Source organism: Trichechus manatus, unplaced genomic scaffold (assembly GCF_000243295.1).
Source record: "Trichechus manatus latirostris isolate Lorelei unplaced genomic scaffold, TriManLat1.0 scaffold00054, whole genome shotgun sequence".
NCBI classification, from domain to species: domain Eukaryota; kingdom Metazoa; phylum Chordata; class Mammalia; order Sirenia; family Trichechidae; genus Trichechus; species Trichechus manatus.
The window spans coordinates 14735968-14756352 of record NW_004443990.1 but is presented as its reverse complement, the minus strand read 5'-3'; the positions used below and the strand labels follow the sequence as shown (position 1 = coordinate 14756352).

Below are 20385 nucleotides of genomic sequence, written 5' to 3'. Positions count from 1 at the left end.
AAAGCAGAATGAAGAACACCAAAGACACAAGGAAAGTATTAGCCCAAGAGACAGAAAGGGCCACATAAACCAGAGACTTCATCAGCCTGAGACCAGATGAACTAGATGATGCCCAGCTACCACCAATGACCGCCCTGACAGGGAACACAATAGAGAGTCCCTGCTGGAGCAGGGACCAGACTTAATGGTCTGACTGAGACTGGAGGAACACCAGAAAGCATGGCCCCTGGATTCTCTATCAGCCCAGAACTAAATCAATTTCCGAGGTCAACTCTTCAGACAGGGATTGGACTGGACTGTGGGCCAGAAAGTGATACTCGTGAGGAGTGTGCTCAAGTAAATACAAGACACTAAATGGGCAGCTTCTGCCTAGAGGTGAGATGGGAAGGCAGAGAGGGTTAGGAGCCGGATGAATGGACATGGGGAATCAGGGGTGGAAAGGAGGAGTGAGCTGTCACAGTACGGGGAGAGCAATTGGGTCACGTAACAATGTATGTATACATTTTTGTATGGAAGACTAACTTGAAATGTAAACTTCATTTAAACTACAACAATTAAAAAAAAAACAAAAACAGTGAGCTGCCCAGCAAGGCCACCAAGGGCCCGCTGCCAAAAAAGAGAGAGCCGCCCAGCAAGGCCACCAAGGGCCCACTGCCAGCTCAGGGTTACCCTTTGCCCTCATGGCTCTCTCACCCCCACGGACCTGGGATCCAGTTCATAGAACACAGAAATACTTTTATTAAGGCAAAGGCCAAGCTGGCCGATCGGGGGCAAGACTGAAGGGCATGAAGGGACTGCTCTGGCCCCGCAACCGCACCCCAGCACACTCCCGCACCCCAGGCCAGAAGGAGCTGCGGTATTTAGGCATACATCTGGCTCTCCCTCTCCACGAAGGTCTGGAAGAGCCCGCCCCACTCCTGGAGTGGTGGGGCTCGCTGCCTGGCCAGCAGTCCCCTAGCAGCCTCCAGGCCTTCCTGCTCCAGAGCCTGCTGCTTCTGCCGGAGCTGCTGCCCCTGATCCTGCAGGAAAGGCAGGAGATGATCCCCGGGATAGACTTCCACTGGGAGGAAGCGGAATCCCTCGCACAAGTAGGAGAAAGGACAGACCACCAGACAGTCTTCTGGGTGGCCTGGCTTTGAAGGAGGGACGTCCCTCCCTAGCTCTGGAGTCTCTCCTCCACTCCCAGGCCCCTCTGATGTTTCCAGAGTCCCAGCTGCGGGGAGGGGAGGCGAGTCATCCCCCTAGATAGCCCCTGTTCCCTGGGGGTTACCTGCTCACTCTCCATCAGCCCCAGGGCCACCTGGTGTCCCTGGTAGAGGATGTGCCGGCGATCCACCTGAGTCTGGAATCGGGGCAGGGTCCGAGCAGGATCCTGTGCTCCAAAAGTGGGGGACAGCACTTTGGGGGCCTGGGCCACCCCCACTCCAAAGATGAAAGGTTTGAACACTGACCTAATGGGACACAGAAGGATGGAGGCACATCATATCCTTTAGTCTCCAGTCTCCCCTGATAGGTACACGCTCTCAGCCATCCCCACCCTCACCTGGAGGGGTCTGGTGTGGCCGTGAGGAAGTGGACGCAGGGCTGTGTGGGGTCCCTGGGCAGGATGGACACCATGCTGGCCGTAGTGCGGAAGCCTCCAGAATCCATACAGATGCCACTCTCCTTGTTCCTGAGGATGCCCATCATCACCTCTGCCGTGATGCCCCCTGCCAAGGAGGAGAGTGGGGTCCTCCAGCCACAAGCCCCCTGAAGCTGGGGGAGGGGAAAGCGGCTGGTCCCCACCCCCATCCAGTCACTCACGACGAACCTTGCTGTTGCCGCAGTAGCTCCCGCCCAACCTGAAAGCGGGCCTTGGCAGCCTCCATGCGCACAGGCTGCTGGGTCAGGGAGAAGACCTGGGCGAAGTCAAAGGTGCCCTGCCCACCCCACCAGCCCTGGGTCTGAGCATGGGCCCGCAGCTTGGGGTGCTCGGCTGAGATGTCCGTGCCAATGCTCAACTGGTTGGAGATGTTCCGGGCCCCCTCTATGGAGGAGACGGGAAGTTGTTCATTTATTCATCCTAAATATTTGAGGAGCACCTACTGTGTGCCAAGCACTGGGTTAGGTGCTGAGAACACCACGTGAAGGGAACAGACCTGCCCTCTGCAGCCTACGGTGTGGTGGGGGAGACGAAGACAACAATCAACAAACATCAAGGTAAGCTCACCGTGTGGTGAGTGCAGTGAAGAAGAGGTACCAGCTGGCATGTAAGGGGGATATCTGACCACCCAAGGAAGTCCAGGAAGGCTTCCCAGAAAAAGTGGCAAGCTGAAGCACAAGGTGGCATTAACCAAATGAAAGGGGTGGAGAGGTCCTGAATGGGCCCATTTCCGTGGATGTCCTAGCCACCCTAAGAGGTTTGCTCCTGGACTAGGGCCTCTCCCTGCCCCCACCACCTCTCCCACCCCCTCCCAAGGCTGGCACAGGAGGAGCACCTCTGCGAGGTCCCGGTGCCCGGTCCCTCACCCCGGATCCTCTGGGCAGCCCACAGCTGCCCAGCCGTCTCCAGCACCCATGCCTCAGTCCGGTCAGCCAGCAGGAAGGTGTTGTGGTAGCAGAATGGCATGGGGTCCTCCCGGCAGCTGCCCCCCTGCCCATAGCGTTCCAGCAAGCCTGTGATCACGTGCAAGGCTTCCTGGGCTGAGCTGCCCCGTTCTAAAGCCAGTCTGCAAAGAGAGAGGTCCAGGGGACAGAAAGGCCATGGGGGTATCAGTGTCTGGTGGCACAGGCTCCGTGGGCAAAAAAGGCCAGAGAGGTTAGACAGCCAACCCAACTGACTCAGCAAATCTGCTGGCATTGATCGTGTTAAGAATGATATGCCAGTTGGTTTCACGTTGTGCTCTGAGAGTTTCATGAAAAAATCCTGAGAGAAGTGCCCTGAACCCCTTTCCAGTCAGAGCTAGTCCACTTTTATCGATTTATAAACTGGGACTCTGCATGAGGTTTCATTTGAAAGAAGTTTTACTTCTGTTAAAAAAAATGTTTAAACTATTGCCTTATTTCTGGGGTCAGGAGAGGCCAAATGTGGCTGCACTTGGGGGTTCCTGGTCAGACTGTGGGGATAGGGCTGGAAGAGTCCAGGAGGGGCAGGTACAGCCTCTCAGGTGAGGGTATGAGGGCTAAAAGGGACAGAGATGAAGAGGCCCCTGTGAACCAGGCTTAGGGGAGGGGAGGATGGGTCTAGGCCAAAACTCAGCCCCCAGATTTCTACGTATAGGAAGACGAAGGAAGCAAGGCCCGCACCTGAGTAGGTCCATGCCCAGCAGGGCCTCCCCCTCCCCAACTGGCTCCTTGGTCCACACGGCCTCATTGCCAATGCATACACCATGCTCATTCGCACCCATCTCGGCCCCCCACAGCCAAGAAGGGCGGCTCAGGATCACAGCGTGCGTCTTCGACACCTGCTCCACCTCAATGTAGGTGCACTGGAGGTGAGGGAGGAGAAATGGGGAACCTACTCAGAAAGGGGGAGGTAATACAATGTGCTGGCACTGTGCCAATCACCTTACACATTCCTTTGAGGCAGGTCTTATTACTCCCATTTTACAGATGAGGAAATTGAGGACCACAAAGGCAAAATCATCAGCTAAGGCCCCGGTTGGTGGACCTGAAGCTTATGCTGTTTCCAGTATATCTGGTGGCCTCCCAGGTGTGGGGAGCAGAGAAGGAAGGTCTTAGAAGAATGCCTGAATGTGCTACACCCTCAGTACCCCATAAGGCCTAACCCACCTGGAGCCGGCTCCCAGGGGCATGCATGGCTGCAGGTACAAACACCACCTCCTGCACCTCATCCCGGGGTCTATCGGAGTTCTTGGCAAAGATCACCGCTGGGATGGCGGAGGCTGGGGGCACCGAGACAAAGCAGTCACAGGAACATGGGGTGTCAGGGGTCAATGATGCCATCTAGGGAGAGTTGGGAATGAGTGTGTAACCCCCCATGCCACCTCCTCACAATCCTGGCCATGGCTCAACCCTGGGAAGCCGCCTCTCCCAACACATGCAAACAGACACTCAGGGAAGAAGACACTGCCCTTGGGTTCTGGACACTCGACACCACACGCACACTCCAGGTCTGGGAGCCAGCAGATGGGCACAGACCTGCACACCCCCATGGCCCTGACCCTAACGGGAGTCCTGGCCCTTCCATGCACTCGTCGGACCATCTCTCTCGATATCCCACCTGCCTCTGAGAGTGCAAGGGTCCACCCCCGAACCCGGCCCCCTCCTCTATTCACCCCTTCCTTGCTTCCTCAATACTGTATACCTCTCACCCTCTCTCCCTCCATGATCCCCAGCTCGGTCCCAGCGGCCACCTCCAACGCTTCTGGTCTGGTCCGTCCCATTGGGCGGAGCTTCCCAGGTGACCTGGAAGGTCTTTGGCCCCGGGGGTGGAGCCCTCACCGAGCACCTGCAGTTCATGCATTTTCCACTAGGGTGCGCGCCTGCACCACTTCTTGGAGAGGAACCGGCCTTCCAACTCCTACCTGGCTGCCTGCCCTTCCTCTGGTGCTCTTTTCAGGCCTGAAGAAAGTTTCAGAGGAATTCTTGGGGCTCACCCAATGAGGTCACTGTGGGTACCTGGAGCTGGGGGCAAAAAGGAGCCCGCCTGATAAAGGAGGAAAGAAAAAACAGGCTGATTTGTCAGAGTAGGGCCTGATGAGTCATTTGGAAATTAAGGAAGAAACTTGGCTGCATTGATCCTTGTTTGAATCCCAAAGGCAAAATCCTAGGCTGGTGGCCCCCGGGGTTATAAAATATGTAAGAGTGGTCACAAGCCAGCAGGCACAGGGATAAGCCCTGTTTGACCTAAAAAGATCTAGTCTGTCCCACAGTGCTCAAAGCATTGAAGGGAAATTTAGAAATTTCTAGCCCAAAGATTTGGTGCCTTTACATATGTGAAACTGAAGCAGCAAAGGAGAAATCTTGGCCAAGGGGGGTACACAGTGGTGCAGAAGTAGACCTCGATCCCAAATGTTCAGATTTCCAGTTCATTTTCCTTAATAAACTGTCTCCATAACCAGCATTTAAGCTAATGCATCTCACTCCCTTTTGCTCTGTGGAGTCCTCCAGGGTTGGGGGAAAGGGAGATGCTGCAGATTATGTACTTCTCCCACAACCATCCTGCAATTGGCCAGGGCTGCTGCTCAGAGTCCTGGCCATGGCAGCTGTGCCCGTGGTCACTCCTGGGTTGGGAATGAAGGCAGAGGCAGGCGAGGCAGCTTGGCTTTCCCGGGAGGTGGGGAATGGCTGCAGGAAGCCTGCCAGATAAGGCTGCTGAGGATTTGAAATCTGAGATGTTTTCCAGTTGCTGCCTCTATGTATGCAAGACTGATTTCCAAGAGGATGCTAACTGTATCCAGGTAGATACTGTCAGAAAAGGGGCTACAACTTGCAGAGAAGAATGACCTAGAGGTGGGGCTGGAGGTGGAGAAGAACAGGCAGGGAAGAGCAAGACCTGGCATTCCACAGACCAGCATCTCATCTCTGCTTCTGCTACAGATCTGTTGGGTCTTTGGGCAGGTTCCTTTACCTGCAAAGGCCTCAGTTTTCCCTGTGGTAGAATGATGACATTGGACTAGATCAGCGGTTCTCAGCTACAGGTGGGGTGAAAACTCTGCTGCCGAGTCGATTGCGAATCATAGCGACCCTATAGGACAGAGTAGAACTGCCCCATAGGGTTTCCAAGGCTGCATATCTTTACGGAAGCAGACTGCCACATCTTTCTCCTGAGAAGAGCTGGTGGTTTCAAACTGCTGACTTTTCGGTTAGCAGCAGATTGTTTAACCAGTGTGTCACCGAGGCTCAGGTGGGGTGAGGAGGTATTTTTTTTTTTCTCTCCAACTACACATAACTCGCACTGTACAACCCAATACTCTAAAACTGTGCTACTCAAAGTGTGGTCTAAGGAGCTGTCAACACTGGTCATCCTTGAGATGTGAAGTGAGAAACCTCTAGCCTCCATTTTGATCTAAATCTTTCTCCTCTTCTGCTGACTACCTTTCTTATTCTTGATTTGCTGTTTCCTCTTCTTTTTCTCTAACCATTATCCTCTCTATACAGCTCTTATTTCCACTTTATTTCTTCTTATGTTGGTCATACGACATCAAAGTTTTTGTGCTTTCTAAAAACGCTTCGTTTTGGTGAAAATATACATAGCAAAGCATACACCATCTCAACAATTTCAGTAACATGTACAATTCAGTAACATTGATTACATTCTTCAAGTTATGCAACCATTCTCGCGTCCTTTTCCAAATCATTCTACCACCATTAACATAATCTCAATGCCCCCTTGTGCTTTTGCTTTTTAAAAAGTGTTCATCATTGAATAAATGAACTTTGTCCTTTACTTCACTTTAAACAAAAAAAGTGTGGTCTGTAGACCACCAGCATCAGCATCATCTGGAAGCTTGTTAAAAATACAGAGAATCTCAGGCCTCAGCCTAGACCTCCTGAATCAGAACCTGCGTGTTAAGAAGACCCTCTGGTGTGAAGTTTAAGAAGCATTGCTGTAATATACCCCGAAAAGGCCATAACTGAGTGAAATGCTGAGGACTGAATTGAGATACCTTGAAAAACTCCACGGATGATTCTAGTATGCCCCCGCCCAGTATGGGAACAACTGGACCATTGGTTTTTAGAATGACACTTCTAGGATGCTGAGCAGGGTAAATGAGAAGGTGAAGGCTGCTTCTCATGTGATGTTGGGGAGGGCATATGAGCTTGCCATTGAATGTCATTCCAGAAGCAAACATCAAGGCTGGGTGCTGACATAAACATGGGCATCCAAAGCAGGCCTGCAGGAAGCTGGATCACCTCCTTGCACTTCCCCAGCTGCCCGCTGTGGGGCAGGAGCAGGCAGGAAGAGAGGCATGGAGGGGCTCAGCACAGCCCCAGGCTGCCTTCCCCACGTCACTTTCCCATTCCTGATTTCACTCACCCACCCTAGAGCGATTCTTCTCCCACTTCCCGGGAAAGGGGAGAGAGGTTGCCCTGAGGGTCAACTCAGATGGCCTGATTTCCCTAACCCCCTCCTGGTCCCTCTGGGATTGTCCTGTCGGGCGCCAGATCTGAGGGGTCAGAGGTGGCCTTGGGCTTTGCCAGGGGGGCCAGGCCAGCCAGGCAGCATTGCTGCCGGGCGAGCAAGCAAGCGTCAGAGCCCCACCAAAGGCCCCCGCTAAGAATGCAGGTCAGCAGGAGGAGCTGCGAGGAGAGGAGGAGGGGAAGGCCCAACCCTGCCCAGACAGGCCCAGCCGGCCCCACAGCTGCCCTTCTGTCCCTGCGGGCAGCAACGGGGGAAAGAAAGAGGACTCACCAGTGTCCTGGGGTCTAACTTCCCCAGAACCAACAAGACAAAAGAGGAGCCCTCAGGAGTGGGGAGAGCATGAGGTCACGGAAAACCCGCCTTCCCCTCCTCCTCCCAGGCTTTTAAATCTAGGAGTAAACGGATGCAAACAATTGGCCCCCAAACCGGTCTGGTTTCCTGTATAATCCGTAAATCATTCTGATGCCCCCATCCCAAGGTGGCCTTCAACTTTGTGACCCCAGACTCTTCCAAAACAAGTGGTGGGATCGGCCACCCTGGTAGCATGTTTGGCTCAGAGAAATTAGGTAAGGGTGGCTGTTGTGAGCTTCCGTTGAGCTGGTCTCCAACTCATGGCGACCCCATGTGTTACAGAGTAGAACTGCTCCATGGGGTTAGAGGGGAGGAAATTGGGGCCCCACCAGGGGAAAATAATAATCTTGGCAAAAAAAGTAGGATGGGCAGGAGAAAGAACACAATATCGTACCACTGCCCCTGTTGGGGGCCAGAAACTGAACCTCCAGCAACCTTCCTAGCTGTGGGGCTCTAGAATCATGAGGTTTTCACCCATTTGACATGAATTCGGCCCCAACTGTGTGCTAGGCATTGGGCGGCTTGGGAAATGTGTATGGATGGGCATTTCTGCATATCTCTGAGGGCGCCCGATGGGCCAGTGAGGGTGTTTGTGCACACCATGGTTGCTTAACTGTGGCAGGTCTCTAGCTGTGAACTGCAGCAGGAGCCTTTCCCTCATACTTTCCAGCTGGGCGGGAGCCCATCAGATATTTTGGCTGCCTTTCATTGCCTTGTCCCTGATAGGGATCATCCTGGGTGAAGAAATCACTGTCAGTCACCCCCACCTTGCTCATTGCCAGCACACCCCCATGGGACGGGGTAAGAGAGCAGAGGCCAGCTAGCTCTGGGAGGCAGGGAACCTGGGTCCGTGGCAGAGGAGGGAAAGGAGGGGGCTTATACGTGGAGGAGAAAGGAAGTATCTAGAACCTTCCCATCCCCACAGGTGAAAATGAGGGAGGGATGGTCAACCCAGAGGGCACTCCTCCCTTCTTCTGCATCAGCCACCACAGGGGCAGGATCAGATCCTTCAATCAACCCAGCTCAGCCCCAACCAAGCAGGGGTGAGGCTGCCCAGGTGATGCAGGATCAAAAAGGATGTGTCCACCCCACCCTGCAGCCCAGACTTGGTCCTCACTGCTGAGGGACACTGAGTCAAAAAGGAAACCGAGCTGGAAGACAAATGAAGCAATGATGTGGTTGACAACTTTATTGTGGCATAAAAAACACAGGCTGTTTCTTCTTCCTCCTTCCCCCAAAGTGGGTTCACAGCAGTTAAAGAAAAAAAATTCCTACATTTCTCCTCTAGGGTGGCTGCCTGGAAAGGCAGACAGCCAAGCATCCTAGATCTATAAAAGAGGGGAGCAGAAGAAAACCTATTCAAAGCTCCCACCCACACGCCTTAGAGCTCGGGACCTCAGTGGGAGGGGGGACATCCTCATGCCTCCCCCCACCAACACCCATTCGAGAGTTCCCCTTAGAATGGTGACTAGAAATGGCTGTCCTGGTGGCACAAGGAGGGGGTGGCTGGTTTCGATGGGTGGAGGAGAAAGGCATCCCACACCCACAGTGCACTTCCTTTCTCCCCTCTCTCCACCTGGCCAGGCCACCTGCAGGCACTGCCAACTCTCCTCCTTCCCCCACGGAAGGGGACCTGGAGCTGGGCTAGGAAGGAGGTGGGGAAAAGAGGGGGAATAAAAAAAGAACATTACTTCCTAAACTACCCCAGGCCCATGAGTCCCTCAGGGAGAAGGAACATTGTCCCTTTTAAGGAGGGCCCCTTTCTAGACGAACATATATTCCCACCCAGAGCCCAGCTCCTACTTCCCATAGAGCTCCCAGTCCCTGGACTGGGCTCCAGCAGCTCCAAGGGAGGAAGAGATGCTGTGAGCCTAGGTCCCAGAACCTTGAATGGGGTGAAAAAGACAGGGTCTCCCTAGCTGGAGACCTCAGGCTCAGTAGAGAACCACACACACACACACACATCACACACACAGGCAACACACATAGATATATACACAAGCATACACATGTCCTAATATTAAATAAAATACCCTTTGCTTATAACTTAAAAATCAATACACAGCTAATCCCCGCATAGGACTCTGGGTGGCCAAAGAGGGGCAAAGGGAAGGGGAGGGAAGGAGGAATCTTAAGGCCTCTACCTCCAGCCTGGGAAAGCCCACAAGCTCCAGGGGCCTTCCCCATAATCAGCTTCTTTCTCCTCTGCCTGGCTCAGCCTCCACTGGGCTTCTCCCCTCCCTCCCTTCCCCACCCCCTGATCATAATCAAAATGTATTTCTAGCATCTAAAGAAGGGAATAGGGACAGCTTTCTGGACATTGCCTCAGAAGGCAGAACCCCTTCTAGTGAAAGAACAATGCCTTCATATGAAAGGGGAGTTTCCCCTGTGGGAATGGGGAGGAAGGAGTCTCCTAGCTCCCTCTGGGGGTCCCTAATTCATCCTCAATACACTCTGTAGGGTGGGGGAGAAGGGGTGCAGGTGGAAGGGAAAGGGAAGGGCCAAGCTAAAGAAAGAGTGGGCTTAGCTTCTCAGTGAGCAGGGAGATGGCCAGTCAGGGGCGGTCAGGATTCGGAGAGGGGACTGCTGGAGGTCCCTCTGCTGGGACACCCCCCAACTAGCTGAGGTAACCCTCTTTTCAACCCCACGGGAAGACAAAAGATGGGGACCTAGGGTGAGGAACTACATCAGTTCCAGAGTTGGGACTTCCAGCTATCTTGAAAACCTCCATGGGGTAATAGATGGAGGAGTTGGGCTACTGAACTTTACTTTTTACAAAGCCCAAGAGTTAAGAACTGAATCAGAGCTGGAGAAGGAAGGAGTTAGTTCCTTCTACTCTCCCACCAAATCCCCCTTCTCTCATGTGAGGAGAGGACTTCCCCTTCACCCAGTCTTCCCCAAAGTGGCTCTCCCCTCCACACTACAGATCAGGCTGCGAACCTGTCCAAGATTCAGGCCCTCTCCCTTCTTCCTTCATGGCTCCATCAGACTTGGTCTGGAAGGGTTAATAAGGAAGCACACCACAGGAGTTATTTCTCCGGAAACAACTCTCCCGACCAGATAGATACCAGCACTATGGGGACCCCCCAGCCTCTTCTATCCCATCTCAGCTCTCCCTCTGGAAACCCTAGGGGCAGAAGCACTATAAGGGGGATGAAAGGGACACAGGGCGGCTCTGGAGGCGCTTTTATGTCCCGGTTCCCAGGCGCTAAGGACATGTTCAGACACGCTGCTGTCCAGCCCATCCCCCCCACCAGCTACCTTAGCGGTGCCCCCCCCACCCCGCGCCTCCGCAGTCCAGCGGCGTGAGAGAAATAATGACAGAAGGGAAAACAGAAGGGCTTTCGCTGCTACTCCTGGCCCACCAATCAAACATGGCCCTTCCAGCCCTAGTGACTAAAAACCCCTAGCACCCTGTCTCCCTGTCCCTGCACCACTTTTCCTCCCCATCAATAAATAACCACCTTTCTCCCTCACTCAAGCCACTCCCAAAAGCTTCAGGCCTGAGGGTTCTCTTCGGATGCCCCAGCGGAGACCAGGGTGGCGGCCCCCCCCCACCCCGCGGCGCTCAGTTGGATGGTGCCGGGCCGCCCTCAGCCTCCCGCTTGCCTTTGCCCCCGGGGGGCTCCGCCGCTCCACTGGCCTTGCCCTCGCCTGTGGCCGCCCCCGCAGCCTCCTCCTTGGCACCCTCGTGGGTTTTCATGTGTTTGGCCAGGTGGTCGCTGCGCATGAAGACACGACTGCACACGGCACAGGGGAACTTCTTGGTGCCGGTATGGGTCTGGAGGTGGCGCTGCAGCTCGTCGGAGCGCGTGAAGCGCTTGCCGCAGAAGAGCCAGTTGCACACGAAGGGACGGTCGCCGCTGTGCCAGCGCAGGTGTGCCTTCAGATGGGACGTCTTGGCGTAGGCCTTGCCGCAGCCTGGGATGTGGCAATTGTGTAAGTGCTTCTTCTTGCCCCCATCTGGGCCACACGGAGCTCCCAGTCGCTCAGCCTCCAGACAGTTGGGGCAACGGCACACGGTCTGGCCTGAGCTGCGGGGCACTGACCGCCGGGAGCCTTTGGGCCGGGCCGCCCCATCCAGACTGGAATCCAGCCCCTGGGACTCCGGGGCAGCCGCTTCCAAGGCCTTCGCCCCGTCGGGCGGCCCCAGAAGGTGCTGCCCTCCAGCAGCTGGGAGGAGGTGATGTGGATGCGGGTGGGGCGGCGGAGCACAAAGCTGGTGGTCTCCAACATAGCCCCCCAAACCGGCCTGAAGCGCCCCGGGGTGGCCAGGGGAGGTCAACGCGCCCTGAGTGTGGGGGAGGTCCATCCAGCTAGTGCCCGGATGAAGGTCCCACCACGAGCCATCCTCCGTGCCTGGGTGGGTGGGCCGGAACCACGATTCATAATGGTGCGACATGTCTGGCTGCAGGAGTTTGGAAAACGGTCCTGGAGCCAAAGGACTGTCACTTTCCAGGTCCTCGCAGGTTACCCGCGAGGCGGCCCCCGGCAGCTCATAGCCCTGTGAGAAGTCCACCTCTGGGCCCAGCGGGAGGCTCTGCAGCTCTCCAGGCTGCAGCGGGGAGGGGTAGTCCCCGGCCTCCGGGCTTGTGTGGCCCTGGTATGTTTGGAGAGGCTGCAGGTCGAGGCGAGGTGGGGAGGCGTGAGGCGCGTCAGTGTGCTGGCTGCCCAGAGAGCCGCAGACAGCGGTTAGCATTGCCGGGATCCGGGGTGGGGGTGGGGGCAGGGACAGTCAGGGGAGCCTCAGATGGGACCTAAGGGAGGCAAACAAGACAAGTAAGGAAAGCAACCAGCTCACTCGCCGTCCAACCCAGATTCCCTCCCTGCAATGTGCTCCCCTCTGGCCCCCCAGGAGAAAAAGCGGAACCCAGCCCTAGGTGGAGACTAAAGATCAGTTAGGAGAATTTGGGAGTGCTATTTGAGAATGTGTATGTAGGAGCCCTGATGGCGCAGCAGTGGTTAAGAGCTCCACTGCTAACCAAGAGGTCAGCAGTTCAAATCCATCAACTCTCCTTGGGAACCCTATGGGGCAGTTCTACTCTGTTCTATAGGGTCACTATGAGTCAGAATCAACTCAACAGGCAATGGGTATTTGAGAATGTGAGGTTATCAGCCAAGGGCTGAGGATGATGGAGCTCTGCCTTTCTCTAGGTTATCCCTTCCACAGGACCCAGCTCACCCTGGGAGTTGGGCTGGTCCCAGGCTAGTAGGTAGGACACACCTTGAGTACAGTGTTTGAACCACCCCCACCCCAGCTGCCCAGGCCAGCACAAGGGGCAGTGGCATTTTTTCCCAGCAGGCCTGCTGCCAGCCCCAATGGGATCTAGACCCATCTTAGCTTCTCCAGTTTACCTCAGGACACACATAGGGGGAGGAGGATGGTCTGTTCCTGAAACCCAAAGCCTTAGGTGACTTGCCTTTCCAAAGCCCAAAGCAGGTTCTATTCAGTGAGGAAGAGCATTCCATTTCTCTGCACCACTCCCCCCAGCTCCTGGCTGGGTTGCCTTGGCCCCACCAAACCCACTCCCATGCCTGGCTCGCCTCCTTTCCCTTGGGCAGGGACTTCACCTTCCAGGAATGCAGCTGCAGTGCTAGTTTTGGGGGAGTTCACTCCACCAGAGAAAGCCAAGTCCCCTTTCCTGCTCTGACCTACACCAGTGCCCGCCATCTCTCTGGCTGCTACGCATGTCCTTCTTAAACTGGGGGAGACCCAGACGTAAAGCTGGGAGGGGTCAACTTTCCCCAGAGAAGGGGATCAGCCAGAAAAGAGCTTTCCAGCAAGCTCCAGAAAGCAAAATTGCCACCCCCTTAAGGGATGAAGGATCAGAATGTTAAGGCATGAAAGGTCAGAATGAGGGAAGAGGAGGGCAACCAGAAAAGCCAGTAACAGAACTTAGTAGGGAGAATTGCCCAAAATGATTATCTAAAGCAGGGGTAAGTTTTAGAAGCTCCCTCAGATCATTCTAATATGCCGCCAAGTGTTGAGAACCACTGCTCCAGGCCAACCCTCTCATTTTAAAGAAGAGAAAACTGAGGCTGACTTTGGAGAAGTGACTCGAACAAGTTACATTCATTTATTCATTCAATCCACAAGTATGTACTGTATGTGTACCTGGTCTGTGACTCTTTCCTTAAACCACGGGGAACCTAAAGTCTCCCACCTCTTAACCATATAGCTATGTCTTGAAGGTCCTCCTCTTCTCACTGCCTCTTCCCTAAGTTCGAGTGCCTCTGAGGTTTGGGTGCGTGGGCCTTCTCTGATGGGGTGGGGTGAAGTGTGGCGCAGTAATTTAGGGGAAGGGTTTTTCCATTCTACAGCGGGTCCCAGTGACTCCTGACACCTTCTGCCTCTGGGGCCAAGGAGGTAGCACTAGTAGTCTGGGAAAGGGAAGGAGAGGGGGACTGGGGCACCTACTCCGGCTTGGCTGCCTCACCACAAGAAAGAAACAGGGTGAAGCAGCAGGAATGGAGCCTCAGGCCCAGGCGGGACAGCCCAGAAGGGGCTGGGCAGGAGCAACGAGGCCTGGGACCCTAATAGCTTTTGGCGCCTGGGAACTGCCCCAGGGGCTGGGGAGTTGGGAGGCTAGGACGACCTAGGCTCCAGCGTGGCCAGCCCTACCCTGTCTGACACAGAGCCCGGGAGCTCGGTCCTGGGATGCAATGGCCTGCCACCAAAGTCTCGGAAAAGGAGACAGCAGGGCGCGCACCCCGGGTTTCCCGCTCCCCAACGCGGCAAGGCGGGTAGAAACACCCTCGTTCCCCATTTCGCGGCCACTTCTCCCGATAATCGTCGCGCAGGTGGCCGGGCCTTTCGTACTCCCAGTCCCCAAGGTTCTCGTCCTCCGGTTGTCCCAGTTGCTCTAGTTTCCAACCTCCTCGGTCCCTCCAGCCTCTCCCTTCCGCCCAGTTTTCCCTCCGTCGGGGCTATAAGGCCCTCAGATTCTTTAGGACTACCCCCACCCAAAGACCATAGCAGGCAGTGGCGCATTCGGAGCACGTTTCCCGAGAGGATCCTTGCTGCGCGCACCCCTCGCCGCCGTATCTGGGCTCCTACCTGGAGGCTGCGCTCGGGCTCCGGGCACGGCTGGCTGGCGCACTACAGACGGGCGCTCATGGGCCCTGCGTGCGGCAGCTCCTCGGCGGCGAGGGCAGGCGCTGGGGACCGGGACTGGGACCAGAGCCGGCGGCGGGCCGAGGAGGCGGAGGCGGAGAGCGCGGCGGAAGGGCGGAGGGCGGGCGGGAGCCAGCTAGCAGCGAGGCCAGCTCGGCCCGTGACTCACCGCTCTCTGCCAGCATCCTCTCCCCGCGCTCCTATTTCCCCTGCCTCACGGCCCCGCCCACCTCACCTGCGGCCGCCTTTAACCCTTGCGGGCTCGGCGGGACAGGAGGCACAGCTTGCGGGGAGGGGGCGGGCGGGAGGGGGGGGCATCGCTAACCTGGCTGCGCGTCCCTTGGCACGCCTCCTACTTCGCTCCTCCCTTGTCCCCTAGACTCCCTGGGTTGGTGGCCGGGGCGGGGTACTTGCCCGGTTGCGAGACCCGCACCAGCGGGTGGAAAACTGCCCTAGAGTTGGCGTGGTCAGGCAGGGGACGCAAGACTCAGACCCCGGGGGAATGGAGAAAGGGGCTGATCCTGGGGGTGATGCCGAACCACCCTCAGGGCGCGGGTGGCCTCGACGGCCCTCGACCCGCCCTCCCCGGCAGGGCAGCGCTGCCCGGAACTGAGAGGAAAGCTGGAAACAGGATTGAGCGCCAAGTATGTGTCCGTTCTACCCCCAGGCCTAGGCCATGAGAACTTTATCTTGGCCTACCTCCTTCCCCACCCGCCATCGCTTTCCCTACTTCCCTCCCCCTCTTTCCCTCTGGCTTTCGAGTTCTCTCTCCCTGGTCACTCGCCTTTCTGAGTGACCACCTCCTCTCCCCCTCCCTCCCACTGCCCCACTTTCCTGACTCCGCCTGCCCCACTTGTCTCCCCGGCCCCCTCAGCTCTCGCCTCCCCCTCTCGCTAACCTTAGGCGGCAACCCCGTCCCCCAGTCCATTCCTTTCGGTCCGGGAGGTGCTCAGCCTGCGCCCCGCCACCCTCGCCCTGCGCACCGGCCCTGCAGCCCAAAGGCTGGAGTAGCCGTCTGAATGGCCCTATGACGGGATACTTCTGGAAAGAACTGAGTGGCCGTTTGCTACCTCGCTTTCCCGATTCTCACCCGAATATGTAGACCCGAGGTTCTTAACTTGGGCAAGGGTCTTTGAGAGTTGATTGAATTCCAGAAAAACAAAAACAAATGAACATACGCAATACAACATTCTAGTAACATGTCAGGGCATTCGTAGCGCCCACCTAAGAAAGAACTCTCGAAATCCGGGCCCGCTGGGGTCCCTAGGAACGGTCAACCACCCGCAGATCAGGGAATGTTCCCCCTCCCAGTCCCTGCCTCCTCCACCAGCCTCATTGGCCTCTCTCGGTGACCCTATTTTGCAGGGGATTTCTGATCAATTTCCCTATTTCCTTTGTAGCGCTGGTTGGCTTCTTCTGTGCGCTTCGCCCCTGCGTTTTTATTTCGTTTTTGTTTTTGCAGTCTGTTTTGCTCAGCTGGTCCGTGATTTAGCCTGATTTAATCTAGTCTCTACAGCCGCCGATTCCACCACTGGTTGCCTGCTCCCGCATTCCCCGAAATATTCGAAATATGACTATAACACAGCCAGACTGAGTCCATAAGCCACGTGAAAATCAATCTGTGCGTGCGTGTGTGTGTGTGTGTGTGTGTGTGTGTGTGGTTTTCCCCAACACACACACGTTGTCCTATCCAGAGTCAACGTCTGATTCATCTGCCCATCTCCTTCTTTTCTAAGCCTCAGTTTCCTCATCTGTACAACGTGGGTGCAAGTTGGGAGGGTTTCTTGGGGCTTAAAGGAAATGATATTCCGAAAATGCTTAGCTGTGTTTACCGTGCGCCCCTGATAAAAGCACAGTAAAAGGAAGATATCGTTGTTGTTCAAATTATTAAATAAATCGGTTCCTAACAAATGTTTGTTGGATTAAGATATATTCACAAAGACCTTTGGACTCAGCAATTGATGTACTTAGATTTTAACTCCAGCTCTGCCACTTGTTAAATTCCTTATGAGCCCCGGGCGGGTCAGGTTCTCTGAGCCTCAGTTTCCTCATCTGTGAAATGCGGTTAGAGCCGCCCCCGAGCCAGGTAAGAAACAGGGGCTTGGGAAGCCGCGAGGCACGTCCTGGACTTCGGGGGTTATTTCTGATCAATAGGATTTCCCTACTTGCGCACTTGGGCTCCGGAGATGTAGATTCGCAAGAACTGCTCTGAATCTTTGTCGCCGCGGCTAAATCAACAACCCTACCTACTGGCACGGTTTTATCTCTGTCTACTCAGCCTGGCGGAAACCCTGGTGGCGTGGTGGTTAAGAGTTCGGCTCCTTACCAAAAGGTCAGCAGTTCGAATCCACCAGGCGCTCCTTGGAAACCCTATGGGGCAGTTCTACTCTGTCCTATAGGGTCGCTATTTGTCGGAATCGACTAGACGGCAACGGGTACTCAGCCTGGCTGGTTGGTTTGCAGCCCAGTTCACAGACACGTCCGGAACGGAGTTATGGGCTCACGTCCGGAATGGAGCCCGGGAATCCGGTTCCACCGTTAAACCTGTGATTCTACCTTGTGGCAATCCCCGCCTCCTCCTCCCGGCAGCCCGCCGGCCTTCTTGCAGTTCCTGCCTCTACTGCTCCTACGGTGCTAACGCAGGCGCAGAGGCCTGACTCCAGCTGGCAGGAAACCAAGTCCGTCTCACGTTTATAGGCGTCAGTTTGCCTTATTTTCCCGGCCCCTTCAAGCTTTCCCCAGAAAGCAACAGGGAAATGGAATCCAGCCCCCCGGATTGCTCGTGGCACCAGAGGCCCCTTTAACTCTACTCCTCCCTGACCCGCAGCCATCTGGGATTCCCAGGAGACTCACCCTAGCAAAGACCTTCCCTCTGATTGTGGCCCATCGGAATGAAATTCAACAGTAACACAACTGGCTGGGAAAGCTCTCAGCGTTCTGATTTACTGCGTTGCCTAGATTTCTGCCTCTGACCCGGTGCGCTATTTTTCCTCCAGATCCCGCTCTGCTTGCATTCCTTTGGCAGAATTCCAATCCATTTGGTATCCCACTTGCTTGGTGTTTTCCTACCCAAAGGTGGCCATGGCCTGATGGTGAAGGTCACCACTGCCTATTGTCCACACTCTTACCTCACCTCAGTATTGAACAACATTGCCTACTACATCTCCCCCACACACACATCTGCCCGGGATTTGGACCATTTCTTCTCCTCTCTCTCACCTTCCAGAAGGATAAGCAGGCAGATTTCCCAAGTGTCCACCGCCCATCTCTGCCATCTCTCTTCTTCTCACACCTCATTTATAGTCAGCAATCCAGTTTGCACCTATGGCAGCCTCACTAGTCTCCATGTTCATTATAACCAGCATTTATTGAGCACCTACTGTGTTCCAGGTACTTTACACAAGTATCTCCAATTCTCCTGAGCATGCAGTAAGTAGGTATTTTTATCCCCATTGTGAGGAAACCAAGATCAAAGAAGTTAAATGACTTTCTCAAGATTACAGAGCTGTTAAGAGACAGAGGAGGAAGCTGAGTCCACATTTGTCTGCCTGGTATTCCACCCAGCCTCACTCTAGCAGATTCTGAAGGTGGAGGGCACAGCAGTCTCAAACTGGAACCCTGGATCACAGCCATCCACCATCCTGAGTCTAATATGACAAACTGGTCCCATCTTGGATGGCTGCGACAAGCCACAGTCTACACCTGTAGTCTCTTCCAAAACCTCAGCTGCTCTTCATGGAGATTATACTATGAGAATATCAAGGCTGGTCTGCCCATAAAAACTATCTAGTCCAAGTCCTCATTTTACTGTTAGGGAAACTGAACCCCAGAAAAGGAGGCGAGTTGCTCAAGGTCACACAGCAAGTAGAAGGGGGGCAGGGACCAGAACCTCAGTCTCCTAATTCCTGGTTTTCTAATCGATCACACTTCTCTATTCCCCACCCCCACCTCCATGCTGCACTTTGAAGACTGCAAGCTGGTGACCCTAAAAAAAAAAAAACAAAAAACCAAACTCGTTGGTGTCAAGTCAATTCCTACTCGACTCAGACCCTATACTGGCTCATAGGGTTTCCAAAGAGTAGCTAGTGAATTTGAACTGCTGATCTTTTGGTTAGCAGCCGTAACACTTAACTACTGGGCCACCGATGGTCACCTGTGACCCTGGACACCAATGTATTCCTCCTTTTTTCTTTTTCTCCCCACCCCCCCTCCTCCCAGATTCCTGGGAAACTGGACACAGACTCCACAGCTGGGGCTAAATGGTTTCCTTCCACTTATCCTTTCATTCATTAAACAAGTGCTACCATGGTCCTAGCACTATTCTGGACACTTATTCTATTATAAATCTAAATATCACTAGCATTCAGTTTGAAAGATGAGCCCAGCTGAACATAGTGCATCTGTATGTTGGTGTACATGTGTATGTATCTACTAATGTGTGTGCACATCATGCTTGTATGTACCTCGGAGGCTTGAGTGTAGGGTCTCTCCTCTCTCCTCCATCATAAAGGGAGTTCCCCACAGGACAGGTACAGTGGGTCTCTCTTAATACCTCTGCAGGTGTACTATCATGCGTGAAAGTCTGTATGGTGAGTGAGTGTGTGCCCAGCATGTCTATTAATATTTGCCCATCCTTTCTCTTAACATAAAGCCTCCAGTTGTCTATTAACTGGTGACTCCCCACCTCACTTCTCCCCCAGATCTCAGCCCAGGCCACCCCAAAGATCTCCAGAGTCCACTTTGTTACCCCAGCAAACCCCACCAAGATCTCCCTCTTATTCCCCCCTCTCCAATTCAGACAGAATCAAGCCTTCTGGACCCTTCTCTATGATCCCCACTTTAAATTGGAGACCGGATTCTATTGTCCCCTATATTGGACAGGGAACAGCCCCCCTTACCAGTCCATGGAGCCCAGAGCTGGCAGCAGCAGTGAGGGGCCAGTGGGGGTGATGGGAGAGCCAGGCTTTATAAAGAAGGCGACAGTTGGAGCCAAAGGGGGAGGCGAGAGACGCGGGCAGGGATGCTGCCAAGTCCTCATGGCCTCCTCGGAAGCTTTTAGGATAATCCAGGAAACAGTAGCCCCCGGCTCTCCTGGGGGAAGGGCTGGGGGTGAGATCTGAGACTCTGAGGTCTGCCAGGAAAAGAGGATTTTAGCTGGAAGAGGCAGCTGGGGGGTGGGGACGCTGGACTTCCTTCCTCCTCCAGGGGTTGGATGGGCAGTGGGAGAAGGACAAAGCAGTTCTTAGGGGATGGAGGAAATGAGGCCATTGCTAGGAGAGAGGCTGGGAATGGCTGGAACCCTTCAAATTCCAGCCCCTTCTTTTTGAGGTGTCCTCCATAGACTTGGTGGGAAGGAAAGAAGTGCTACTTTGAAGACCTGAAAACGGCACCCTCACGCGCACACGTGCACACACACACACACACACACACACACACACACACACACACACACACCCCTCAGGTCAGTCCCTCCCTGCAGGGCTCCCACCACTCTTGTGGGTTACTCCAGTGGGTCTCTCTTGCCTCCCCTGGAGCCCCATTCCTCCTTCTCCTTTTTCCTCGTCCCCTTTTAAGACGTTCACCTCCCAACTTGGATGGTCCAGAAGGATCCAGTGTAATCAACCTTTTGGATCTGGAGTCTCCCATTGTCAGATAGGGAGGGAGGAACCTCTCCCTGACTCAGGGTGGGGCAGGGCAGCCTTGGGTGGACAAGAGATCACCTAAGACCAGAGGCAAGCTCGGCTAACAACTTTTATGGACAGTTCAGGACTCCTGAGCTCCGGGAGAGTTAAGGGGCTGGGAACGCCGCCTAGAAACGGGACAACGGGACTGG

General features: G+C 54.8%; 2 protein-coding genes across 4 annotated transcripts; both read right to left on the bottom strand.

Moving 5' to 3' along the window:
- Positions 1–714: 714 nt before the first annotated feature.
- Positions 715–4432, bottom strand: SCRN2 (secernin 2). Of its 3 annotated transcripts, none has more exons than XM_004377997.3 (8): positions 4314–4432; positions 3772–3945; positions 3286–3467; positions 2509–2708; positions 1811–2026; positions 1544–1709; positions 1271–1451; positions 715–1019 (listed from the first exon to the last, which is right to left on the bottom strand). In XM_004377997.3, the coding sequence occupies exons 1-8, from the start codon at positions 4383–4385 to the stop codon at positions 861–863; spliced, it is 1350 nt and encodes a 449-aa protein (XP_004378054.2). In that variant the 5' UTR covers positions 4386–4432; the 3' UTR covers positions 715–860. The 3 variants fall into 3 exon arrangements, with proteins under 3 accessions (XP_004378054.2, XP_023588408.1, XP_023588407.1); XM_023732640.1 differs by having other exon boundaries at positions 3772–3884; positions 4307–4378; XM_023732639.1 differs by having other exon boundaries at positions 4307–4374.
- A 6236-nt stretch (positions 4433–10668) lies between these two features.
- Positions 10669–19571, bottom strand: SP6 (Sp6 transcription factor). The gene is made up of 2 exons (XM_004377996.1): positions 19451–19571; positions 10669–12195 (listed from the first exon to the last, which is right to left on the bottom strand). The coding sequence occupies exon 2, from the start codon at positions 12135–12137 to the stop codon at positions 11007–11009; it is 1131 nt and encodes a 376-aa protein (XP_004378053.1). The 5' UTR covers positions 12138–12195; positions 19451–19571; the 3' UTR covers positions 10669–11006.
- Positions 19572–20385: the final 814 nt, after the last annotated feature.

Bases quoted from the DNA above. Each gene is read 5' to 3' on its own strand.
- SCRN2 (XM_004377997.3), bottom strand. From the start codon at position 4,385: ATGGGACGGACCAGACCAGAAGCGTTGGAGGTGGCCGCTGGGACCGAG. The intron at 2,709-3,285 runs GTGCGGGCCTTG...CTCTCTTTGCAG, and splicing joins CTGGGCATGGACCTACTCAG to ACTGGCTTTAGAACGGGGCA. The intron at 1,452-1,543 runs GTGAGGGTGGGG...GTGTCCCATTAG, and splicing joins GCCACACCAGACCCCTCCAG to GTCAGTGTTCAAACCTTTCA.
- SP6 (XM_004377996.1), bottom strand. From the start codon at position 12,137: ATGCTAACCGCTGTCTGCGGCTCTCTGGGCAGCCAGCACACTGACGCG.